The 12,244-nt window shown below is 26.2% G+C and overlaps 3 protein-coding genes across 5 annotated transcripts; 1 reads left to right on the forward strand and 2 right to left on the reverse strand.

Moving 5' to 3' along the window:
• Positions 1 to 119: 119 nt before the first annotated feature.
• On the reverse strand, positions 120 to 5,538 carry LOC129619202 (eukaryotic translation initiation factor 5A). 3 transcript variants are annotated; one of them, XM_055534336.1, is made up of 4 exons: positions 5,387 to 5,538; positions 1,838 to 2,135; positions 1,578 to 1,779; positions 120 to 671 (listed from the first exon to the last, which is right to left on the reverse strand). In XM_055534336.1, exons 2-4 carry the CDS (start codon positions 2,053 to 2,055, stop codon positions 600 to 602), a joined length of 492 nt encoding a protein of 163 aa, XP_055390311.1. In that variant the 5' UTR covers positions 2,056 to 2,135; positions 5,387 to 5,538; the 3' UTR covers positions 120 to 599. The 3 variants fall into 3 exon arrangements, with proteins under 3 accessions (XP_055390311.1, XP_055390313.1, XP_055390312.1); XM_055534338.1 differs by lacking the exon at positions 5,387 to 5,538 and adding an exon at positions 5,171 to 5,311; XM_055534337.1 differs by lacking the exon at positions 5,387 to 5,538 and adding an exon at positions 3,757 to 3,914.
• A 722-nt stretch (positions 5,539 to 6,260) lies between these two features.
• LOC129619350 (nucleolar MIF4G domain-containing protein 1 homolog) lies at positions 6,261 to 11,826 on the reverse strand. Its single transcript, XM_055534598.1, has 9 exons — positions 10,608 to 11,826; positions 10,227 to 10,551; positions 7,994 to 8,121; positions 7,625 to 7,821; positions 7,391 to 7,566; positions 6,969 to 7,327; positions 6,754 to 6,885; positions 6,530 to 6,625; positions 6,261 to 6,456 (listed from the first exon to the last, which is right to left on the reverse strand). Exons 1-9 carry the CDS (start codon positions 11,754 to 11,756, stop codon positions 6,274 to 6,276), a joined length of 2,745 nt encoding a protein of 914 aa, XP_055390573.1. The 5' UTR covers positions 11,757 to 11,826; the 3' UTR covers positions 6,261 to 6,273.
• LOC129619351 (methionine aminopeptidase 2) lies at positions 8,263 to 10,066 on the forward strand. The gene has a single exon (XM_055534599.1). It carries the CDS (start codon positions 8,527 to 8,529, stop codon positions 9,883 to 9,885), a length of 1,359 nt encoding a protein of 452 aa, XP_055390574.1. The 5' UTR covers positions 8,263 to 8,526; the 3' UTR covers positions 9,886 to 10,066.
• Positions 11,827 to 12,244: the final 418 nt, after the last annotated feature.

The raw sequence follows: 12,244 nt of genomic DNA on the forward strand, positions 1-12,244 counted from the left end.
TGATTTTACTTATTATTCATAGACAATATTTGATAAAAATTATTTTGAATTAGAAAAAAATTAAAAGAAAATTAAAATTATGTTTAATTTTCTTTATTCTCTTCTTTTATTTTTCTTTCTATCGTTTCTGGTTATTTATTTTATTTATTTATTTATTGATATACTAATTTTTCACCTGAACTGAATAATTATAAATTCATCTGAGTTTCCCATTTTTTGTTGTTCTCTTTAATATTTTATTAATAATTATTAGTTTTATTAAATATATAATCTTTATTTTAATATTACTTATTTATTTTCCATAATATAAAAAATAAAAAAAAAAAAAAAAAAACGTAATAAGCAACAGGGACGAGGTCAATAATTTGCTGCAAATTGTTTGTTTTGTTTTGATTTTTGTATTTTGGATTGAAGAAATCTACTCTTTTGTTTTTTATTCTTATTGATTGATGTCGTTGAAATTGTTGTTACAAATTGTTATTTTTAAATACAATCTTATAATTTCGGCTGTTATTTTTTTAATTGAATATATTTTTTTTGTTGCTGATGTTGTTGTGTGCTATTATCATCATTTAACATTTTCATTATATTCTATGGTTTTATTTGTCAAAGGCTGTATTAGTTTTGATTGCAATGACACATTCTTCACCACATGATTTTAGGACAGTGCACTGAAAATTAAAGAAGTTATTATAAAAACGTTTTTATGGTAAAAAATATGTATTTTAACCAAAAATGTACTTAAAAATTATTTTTATCTGAATGCTTCTCTGTATTAAAGTTTAAGAAGTCCTTAAAATAAAAATACGATGATTCAACAGTGCGAAAAGAAAGCGTGTATGTACATACATACCGGAAATGGGAACAATATAGGAAACAGTAAGCAAATTGATATTCAAAAATGCTCTACATCAAATTAAATACAAAATGTGCAAATATTTGCAAGGTCTTGCAAAGAAAAATTTAAAAAAAATATCGAATCCCTACTGAATGCTTATATCTTCACATAGATAGCAGTTTTCAGAATAAAATCAATGTTGATATTTAAAGATATATACTGAAATCACAATATTTAATAATTTCGTATAACATTAAGCAATACGATTTTAATTACGTGTTAACAAATTCATTGTTTTCCAGATTTTTGTCAATTTTTGGTTGAAAACTGAATTTTAACTTTTCGATAAAACATTCAGAAGCCAAAAAAAAAATTTAAAAATAGACTAAAATTGTATTAGAGCATAATTTGCAAAACTCAAACACGACGTGACATTTTTTTAAGTAATGATTGTAATAACTTAACCAGTAGAAATGTGAGTTTATAAAGTTTTCTAGAGTCAGGAGAACCATATTAAGCCAAAAAAAACTTTGATTTAATTATCATCTTTTAAACTCTTTTAACTGTTATAAGACATCACTCATATTTTAAGTGGTTGATGCTCTACAAATTAAAATCCTTGATGTCAATAGGAAATATTCTATCTACCGAAATATTCTCGCCAATTACCTCATATTCATTAGTGAATAATATTAATACTAAAGTAATTTTTGACTTTAAAACAATTTAAAAAATTTACCAATAATTCTTTGCCGTTATCGAATTCTGTACGTATTTGTTGGCCCAAATCACCTTCTGGTAACTTTAAATCTTCACGCAAATCACCGCCATCATTCAACAAAGTTAAATAACCATCATCGCTTATATCAGTCAATTGATAATCTTCACGTTTAACATGTGGTACGTCCATATTGTGAGTAGATGGGCAAATATCTTCATATCTACAATAAACAGTTTATTTTAATAAGGAAACAAATAAAAAACCTAAGAATAACTTACTTTTTACCAGTGAAAATGTCAATGCCAACTAAATGCACTTTAGCATGACCGTGTTTGCCAGTCTTTGAGGTAGACATTTCAACAATTTTACATGGACGTCCTTTAATCATAACAAAACCGTTCTTTCTTAATGCTGAACATTGCATAGGATAACTAGATGATGCACCAGAATCACCAGTTTCGAAGTGAGTATCTTCCAAATGATCAGCTTCAGCCATTTTTGCTACGTGTTATTTGGTTTTATATTTGACAAATATACTATATTTGTAAAAAAACTTGAACGGTCTTGTTACTTTTTCTAAATTTATTTATTTACATAAAAAAAAAATATTTATATATATTTATATATAGTTATTTGCAGTAATTTAAAAAAAAAAACACAAATACTAAACTAAAATTTTTTTTGTTTATTTTTTGATCAAGGGCTTAGTAGTTTAGTAGTCTAAAATGAGAAAAAAAATGTGAGCTGTAATTAGTATTTTTTTTTGTATTAAGAAATACAATTAAATTAAAATACAAAAATGGGTTTCTGCAGAAAGTTATACATAATTTTTATCTTTATATTAGCCAGCTCTTTGTTCATTTATTGAATCTATACGTAATAAATCCTACATAAAAATTAATAACTTGTGATTTTTTGTAAAATTTCAAGCCCCAGTTTTTTGTAATAGGTAGGCCATAAGTTATTTTAATGTTGTTCTACTAAAGTTTATTAGAAGAAATTATGATAACCATAAATATATTTATTAAAAAATTTGATTGAACCATAAAGTAAAGGTTTTTATTTTGTAAAATTTGAAAATTTTTGATATTTTAAATTATTAGGAATATAGATAAGTAGGGAGCCCACGTATTTTAAAACTATAATAAATGCATTAGAAGGCAACATGAAACGACGGGGCTGGGAATTCTAAAATAAAAGAAAAAATTTTATTTATAATTTAAGTTTTGTCTAATATGAATTGGAGCTTAGAATCTTTTGAATTACGTGTGCCTTTATTTATTTTTCCACATTTTAAAACTAACAAAACTGTAAGTAAACTACACAGATACTATTTAACTTGTTCCAAATTTATTTTAACAACGTATGCATACTAAATTAATCAAAATTGAAAAAAAATTTTAAATCAATTTAGAATTTACATTAAAGTTATGTTTAATTTATGAAAAATTATCTTAAAACAGAATATTTTAAAATTATACAGAATATATTAGGCACTTTATTTTAAATGAAGTTTCTTGACCTGGGATAGTAGATTCAATATCAATGGCTGAGGAACCTAAATTGTATTTTATATTATATGTATGTGGACACACATATGTAGATATAGGTTCATTCATACCTGAAATAATGTGCCTACCAATAAAACTAAATTTTTTTTTTATTTTCCTTTATGAAACCTTTCCCTGTGTAAGTTTATGTAGGTAGATATAAATTAACAAATAAATCTAGATATTCATACATACATACATATAATGTACGTACTTATTTAATACATCTGCAAATATATTTTTCAATTTAATGATATCATTTTTTTCTTTGAATATTGAAATTAATTTTCTTTAATTTTACACTTTAAATTGACAAAAAACATAAATCATAAACAAATAATGTTTCAACAAGTTTTCAATTAGTCTTTGAATATCATAATTTATATAGTTGTTAAGAAGGTAAGATATACCTGTGCATATGTATGTATTTTTCGGAAAGTTTCTTAATTTCAATTAATTTGAAAGAAATCAGTTCTTAATTAGTAAGTAAACAGGGGAGCTGTTAGAAATATTTTGTTTTGTTTGAAAAAGTTAAAATATTGATTTCGAATTGAATTTTATGAATTTAAAATACCCTTCCAATATCAGAAAAAGTGTGGAAAACGAAAATAATTAAAACAAACGCAAAAATTTTTCTTTTAACTTACCCAGGAAGTGTCACACAATGTTCAGTATTTTTAGAAATAAAACTATCTCTACCTAATTTTCTTTTATATTGGCAAATAATTTGTATTTAAAAATTATATTCAAAAATCACGTACGAACTTCTATAATATAAAAATTAAGCCTCTTCTGTAAAACTTGAAAATTTAAATTTTTATGAAAATCCTTTTTTTTTCTTCTTTTTTTAGTCTTAAAATACTATAATCAATTCGAATGCCGTGCTTTCTCTGTGTACGGATACGCAACTTCAATACTACAAAGCGACATTTAAAATTTTATCAAACTACATACCTTATTTGGAAAAGTATATACCTACTTTTCTACAATAACGACGATTTGAAGTTTTTAAAAGGATAATAATAAAATGACAAAAGGAAAATAAGTTTCTAATATTATGGAGGTATTTGAAAATTTAAAAAAAAAGGAAAATTTAAAAGCGACATTATTTGTTTTTGTTTATTTATTTGTATCCACATACATATGAAATTGTATAAACCAGATTACCGCGCTTTTTTTTTTACCCATTTAAAACGTTTTGAATAAAAATATTTTTCTAGCAATTTTTTATAAATACATAAACCGTTAATTCTTGTTACATTTATGTATAGCTTAATACGTCAAATTAAACATTGATACCTATTGTGAAAGTAAGAAGATACCATAAAACAATATGTTTTTTTATTGGATATTTAAATAAATAGAAGCTAAATGCGAAAATATTCTTTAATTTTTTTTTTCTTTTGCATTAATATAAAATGCAAAAACTTTAAACTTTTGACCCTATAGTTAACAAAACAAAAAAACGCCACGCCACTGTAGTACAACGACTATAGATATAATCAGCAACAAATTTTAATTCATATACCAATGTTCGATAGTACACACATATACATAAAAACAAACTTAAAATTTTAAATTTTTTTTTACTCCCTATGTAAAAATCATTTGCATGAGTGAGACAACGATTCTTCAAAGAAAGCGGCATATAAAAAGTCAAAAACGTGTCATCATTATTTGAATCATATATTTAGGAAAAAGAACCAAAACTTTGTTTCAAAAGCTATTAAAATCTACACTTTAATCAAACTATTGAAAAATATTGCATTTTTTTTTGTTTTTAATTAAAATTGAAAAAATAAAAACTATATCAACACTTTATTCCTTCTACAATTTTTCTTTTTTCCATAAAAAATGACGCTGACGCAAAATATTCGCATCAGTTTTTCTTTTATTTCTATTAAGTACCACAATATTTACCAAAATCTAATTCTCAAATCTTTGCATTTTATAAAAAAAAACTCATATAAACATATAAAATTTTCATTTTAATAATTTAAACAGTAGTTTAAAATATAAAACAATGAAAGAAAAAAGACAAGTTCAACACTATCAACTAACCAACAATCAAATATACTAGTAGTTAAATGTAGTCGGCAATCAATAAAATTTTCTACTGATCAAAATTTTTATGTTTTTAAAAACTTTTCAATAATAAAACACACTTTATGTAAATTCCTTTTTAAAAATTATAATAAAATTGAACTAATAAAAAAATTTTTAACACTATTTTCTATGTAATTTATACTTAATTTTCGCGAAGTTTGCGATACTCACATGTGATTTTAAAATGGTTGTCACCAAGAAGGAAAACTTTATGGGAAGAATTTAAATTGTCGTGTAGAGTTCCTCTTTGGAGAGTAATTGTAGAATTTTTGTAACTCAATTTTTAATGTGGCAGTTTCCGGAAATAAAAAAATTTAAAAATTATTTTCTATCTGGTGGTGAAATATATCATATCCTATATACTTTGTACGTCAGAAATGAGTATGACTTATTTATAAAATATTTGACTCATTTGTAAACCGTGCATTATTCAAACCAGTATTTCAAATTAGCATTTGAATAACGTAATACGCTTTTATTATACAAAAAAATTTGTCGAATAATTAAATTTAAGTTTTTTTTATTATTTACGTTTCGACAGTCAATCCGAAAAGTTAAGTTTATTTAATTTAGCTAAAATTAAATTTTGATAGATTTTAAAAAAATATTTTTCTTTTCTTGCAAAGAAGTGTTCCTAACTCATTTTAAAATTTACTGAAATCAGGCACAATTTCGAAATTACATTTAGTAGATTTTTCTATATTTTAGATATGTATATAAAGTCTCTTCGCGGGACCGTATTAAATCACTCAGTTATCTTAATAACGTGTACATATTTTTGTACGGGAAGAATTATTTAATTTTTTGACAAGTCGTTGTGATTTCAACTAGAATTGAATTATTTTTGAAGCTGTCAAAATTATAAAATTATTGCAATGAAACGTTCAAAGAATTAACCGCAATTCAGCATAAGCAGAAATAAATTTTAAATATGTAGGTATAACTTAGCAAAATGCATCAATATTTATCATATAAAAAGTTAACCAAAAATAAATTAAATATTAAAATGTTTTCAATCAATCTGATTGTTTTTAATTTTATTTTAATTGACATGTGTGTTATATAAAATTTTTATTAAATATAATTCCTTCAACGGCATCTATTCTTTGATTCAATATTTCTATTTGATCATTTGCTACGTAATTTTTTCCAGTCCCCTTTAGTAAAAAATGACGAATAAAAAGCACAATTGCACTTTTGAAGTTATTCAATGCTGCACTTGGAGCTATTCTTTTAAAGATCTTAAATAAAAAAAAAAATGGAATTCTATACAATAGAATAGACTACGAATAAAACTAAAAATATTATTTTCACCTGTAACATTTCATTTTCATCGCCAAGTAAAATACCTAAAACTATTATTCTAACAAATCTTAACGTTATTTTATCTAGCTCAGTAAACTCCACAATCTGAAATTATTAAAGTTAAAACAGCATTTAAAAAAATTTAAATTCCTTTTTTGATTTTTTTTCAAGTTTTCAAGTCAAGAACATTTTTAATTTAAATCTCATTCGCGTTTTCCCCCAAATGCACGTACCTTTAAGATAGAAATTGACTGCGAGCCCTTTTTTATCAAATGTAAAACTAGTTTTGCTAAGTTTTCTATTTGGTGTTTATTTAAAGAATTTATATCCTTGATTCTATCCCAGATTGCAAATTGTATTGCTACCTAAAGAAACAAAAAAAAATATATATATATGTATATAAATATATATAATATAATACTCCTAAATAGTTAAAAATTTATTATACCATATATTTTCGATCATGAGAGCAAAATTTTTCTGCTAAAACTGCGTAATATGGATTAAATTGTTTTTCAGATAAACAACAGTGAATAATAATTGAAACGATCAATCTTATGTCCTTAACTGACAAATGCAACAATTTATCAAACGCATCCAAATAATCTTCTGAACCCATTATAATACAAAAAATGTTGCGACGGTCATCTGTATTCATTCTTTGCTTTTTTGCCAATTCTAAAAGATGTTCCGCAAAATTTTCTCTTTTATTACCGCTTTTTTCTTCACTATGTTGGGAAACTCCTATATCTTTAATATTACCTGACCATGCTGAACCTACTACCCACCATTTTCCTTTTTTATCAGCTGGAAAAAACAATTTAATTTTTTAAAAACATTCATAAGTATGAAGAAAATAAAAAAAATCACCATTCAACAGGTCATTCCTTGTAATATTCAAAGTTGATAGATATTTTCCATCTTTAAACATGTTTTTCAAAATTTTTTTGAAATGTTCAGCTAAAGACGGATCATATTGCGGTATTTTATACATATTATTGTTTTTAATTGCCTTCAATATTTCAATCATAAACTTAAATCGTGAGCTAAAATTTTTTTTTGAAATATCTTTATAAATTAACTTCAAAATCATTTAAAACATACTTATTTTGTATATGAGCACCGATCTCATCTGATTTTTTTTGAATAGACAAAATAACATCTCTTAACGCTAGAGGATCATCTTTCCGCATTTGGAAACCAACAGCTTTGAAAATAATAAGAATGCACTCAACCGATTTTTCACACAAATTTGAATTTAAACGGTTTATGATTTCGTAAACCAAAGAGTAATGAAAGATCTATAAGTACATATAATAATTTTTGAGATTTCTGTTATGAATTTAAAAAAGTTTAACTTTTTTAAAAAATTATGTTAAAATTTCAGAATAACGTTATTTGGCGGAAACGATGAGATATAAGATTTTATATGTACATAATGTAAATATGTACCTAAATATAAACAAAGTTTACCTTGTATGTATACATATGAGACAAAATTAGCACAATATTGTCCAATTCCTTATCTTCGATGTCCAAAGTAGTGATATTATCCACTAACTTTTCAAATTTAACAATTAAATTTTCGAGCAGATGCGCACCTTAAAATAAAAATATATTTTGTCATTAAATTGTTTTTATATTTAACAGACTGATGGCGCTTTGAGAAATCAACACAAGTATTTTATGACATATGTAGTTGCTAACGTAATTTAAAATTTTGCGAATTGTCTAAAGTGTTCCTTGACAAATTGACATATATGTGAACAATTCGGAAAAGTTTTTAATTTTATTTAACAAAAAAAATTATTCTAATTTAATTTTTGGAATGAACCAATTGTGCCATTGTTAAAGAAAATTTGGAACTAAAAAAAACTCTGACTTCTAGCAATATTCAAACGCACTGTATTAACACCTTAAATTTCGCCGCGTGGTTTTATATCTAATCTAAGCATTTGCAGTTTATTATTAGATTAAAAAGCGACCCAATTATAAAAAATATCAAAATGTCAACAGAAGCAATGGAAGAGTTATCTTTAAATTCAAGCGAGAGCAATGTAGCTGAAGAACAACCAAAAAAAGTTAAAAAACCAAAACCGAATAATAAAAAATTACGTGAAGCGGCCAAAAAAGCTGCTTTGGAAAATGGGGAAGTAATTGAAACAGAAATTGAAAATAAAAGGACTGAGTCTGAACCCCAAATTCCTCCAGTTCCCAAACCAAAAAAGAATAAAAAAAAGACGGGAGGAAAAGTAGACGAGTCACGTCAAACTGACCCACCATCTATTGCAATTTCGAAATTATACCCTGATGAAAACTTTCCAGAAGGGGAAATTTTGCCTCATGGTGGTGATGATACAACAGCAAAGGATCGTATGACAAGCGAGGAAAAAAGAACTTTGGATCGAATGCACAATGATGTTTATAAAGAAGTAAGACAAGCTGCTGAAGCACATCGCCAAACGCGGCAATATATGCAAAAATGGATAAAACCTGGGATGACAATGATCGAAATTTGCGAAGAACTTGAAGGTATTGCTCGTAAATTAATTAATGAAAACGGATTAGAAGCCGGTTTAGCTTTTCCTACCGGTTGTTCATTAAATCATTGCGCTGCACATTATACCCCAAATGCTGGTGATACAACCGTTTTAAATTACGATGATGTATGCAAAATTGATTTCGGTACTCATATAAATGGGCGCATAATAGATTGTGCATTTACATTGACGTTTAATCCAAAATACGACAAACTATTACAGGCGGTAAAAGAAGCAACTAATACGGGAATCAAAGAAGCTGGAATTGATGTAAGACTCTGTGATATTGGAGCTGCAATTCAAGAAGTTATGGAATCGTATGAAGTTGAACTTGATGGGAAAACTTACCAAGTGAAAAGTATTAGAAATTTAAATGGACACTCTATAAGTCCATACAGAATACATGCTGGTAAAACTGTTCCCATTGTTAAAGGTGGTGAAACAACTCGAATGGAAGAAAACGAATTCTATGCGATTGAGACCTTTGGTTCAACCGGACGCGGCTTAGTGTATGATGATATGGATTGTTCGCACTATATGAAGAATTTTGATGCTCCATATGTACCATTACGTTTGCAATCGTCGAAACAACTGTTAAGTATAATCAACAAAAATTTTGGTACTTTAGCATTTTGTAAACGTTGGTTGGACAGGGCCGGCGCAACAAAATATCAAATGGCTTTAAAAGATCTTTGTGATAAGAAAGTAGTCGAAGCCTATCCGCCATTATGCGATATAAAAGGATGTTACACAGCGCAGTATGAGCACACCATTATACTTAGGCCGACATGTAAAGAAGTCGTGTCCAGAGGCACAGATTATTAGGTTTTCGTTTTTATTTCTATTATGGACATAAATGTTATGACAACAATCACGGTTGAACTATTATTCTGAAGAACAAAAAGAAAAAGGAAAACTATAATATTCATTGAAAAATGAATTTTGTTAATAATTTTGTAAAAATAAATCTTGTATCAGAAATAATAAAAATTTTATCGCCGCAAAATATTTTATCATATTATCATTCCGACTAATTATTTAAATATTGTGAAGTCCCGAAATATGAAACATTTACGTAATCGAAAAACGAGACCATATTTACTTCGGTCTATTCAGTGTTTTCGTATTATTCACACAAAAATTATTTTTTAATCAAAGCTACTCACTTATTTCGTTCCCGACATTAACATGTAAAATAGCTATTAACATCGTGTATTCCAAAACCATTCTCTCCTTTGACAAAATATTACTCACAATTGCACTAAACAGTAACTCACTAAATATGTTGTTCATATCAAATCGTGAATTATTTCTGTATAAACTTTCTATATCTTTTGATATTTTAATAATGTTTGACTCAGTTAACCTGTTTAGTAGCCCTTTCACTTGACGTTTTAGTTTATCGAGCTTTTCTTTCTTTTTTGGATCTTTTATTTGGTCGTAATTCATTTGATCTCTCACATGAGGTGGTATATATTTTTCGTTTTTGACCTAAAATAAAAACGTTTTATTCATATTTAAGAATTTTCAAATTTCTATGTTTATACTTGCAAAATTTTTCCATCTGCATCACGCTTTCTGCCATATATATCTTCCCAAATTTTTTTTTTATCATTTGTATCTTTATTATAACTTTCATCGTTTAATGTAATATCACTACAACTTTCTTGATTTAAAACATCTTCACTAGAATTTTCTTCTTTTAATGCATCTTCAACTTCGTCATCGCAACTTCTTTCGTGTTGTTCATCTTCATTAGAGCTTTCTTCATTTACTTCATCTTCGTTTTCATTAGAGCTTTCTTCATTTAATTCGTCTTCATTAGAACTTTCCTCACCTAATTTACTTTGATGTTCATTTAAACTTTCTTCGGTATCATTTCCGGTGTTTTTATTATCGATTTCATTTTCAAGCTCAGAATCAAAATCATCCAAATCCGAATCTGTGTTGTAATTTTTAGCTTTTTTTGGAATTGTATTTTTTCCATTTATTTTTGTTTGTTTCTTTTTATTTACATCGTTTAAATTTTCATTTCCACCCAAAGCCACCAACAAATCATCTTGAAATTCATTCTCACTTTCATTTTCTTGAATTTCGGCTGCTTCTTTTGCTGCAGAGTACATTTTATCAATATTTTCTGGTAGACATAACTCTAGAGCATAATCTAAACCATCACTAAACATTTTATGTACTGATTTATCATTCGCGTGTTTATTGATTCCTAATTTTTTCTCTAATTTTTTTATAACTTTATCTTCATCTTCATTAGCTTCATCTAACTGTATTATTCGCCGTTTTTTCATTTTAGCTTCCAATTCCTTTTGTTTTTTTTTCTCTCGATTTTGGTTTTCTAGAAACCGATCAAAAATTACTTTATTTTTGCTTTCCACTTTAATTGAATTTGCTTTGTCTTTTTTTAAAACTGATTTTTTTTTAGTAATAACAGAAAGCTTGGAATTCAATTCATCATCACTTAGCTCAAAATCAGACTCAATTTCATTATCATTGCTAGTCAATTCATTATTTGAATTAGAATGTTTGATTTCATTAGTATTTCTGTCAGGATTTTTGGTTTTCCTTTTTCTCGAGAAGAACTCACGCTTGTTTTCTTTTTTCTTTAAACGCTTTTCCTTACGTTGCTCCAGACGGCTCTTTGTTCCAATTTTCTTTTTTATTTTTTTTCTTGCCTTTGCCATTATTGAAAATAAAAGTTAATTTTTTAAAAATAAAACTTTTCTTCTAGTTTAAGTAAACAAATAAATTGACATATGAACATGTGCAGCAAAATTTTGAAATATATTTTTGAAAATACAATATTAAAACAATTAAGCTGAGTGTGCATTTCAGATATTTTTTTAGTGGCTAGCAACATTAAATTTCTCCACGAAAAAATTGATAAAATTTTGACAATTAAAAAATCAAAATGGAAAAATTATTTAATATTAATACTCTTAAGATTTTATTATTTCTTAATTAAAATATATAAAATAATTTTAACATGTTTTTAATGATGCATTGAATTTTTTTGTGGGTTTGAAGGTTTTTGTCATGCAGTGATTTTGCAGTTGTTCAGTTTCATTAAAGCATATCAGAATTTGATTTTTTCAAGCGCCATTATCTTAATTATCAACTAAATGGATGCGGCTGCCAAAAAAGAATTAGATTTTATGCACATATTTAAATG

Source organism: Condylostylus longicornis, unplaced genomic scaffold (assembly GCF_029603195.1).
Source record: "Condylostylus longicornis isolate FDR11 unplaced genomic scaffold, ASM2960319v2 ptg000011l, whole genome shotgun sequence".
NCBI lineage: Eukaryota > Metazoa > Arthropoda > Insecta > Diptera > Dolichopodidae > Condylostylus > Condylostylus longicornis.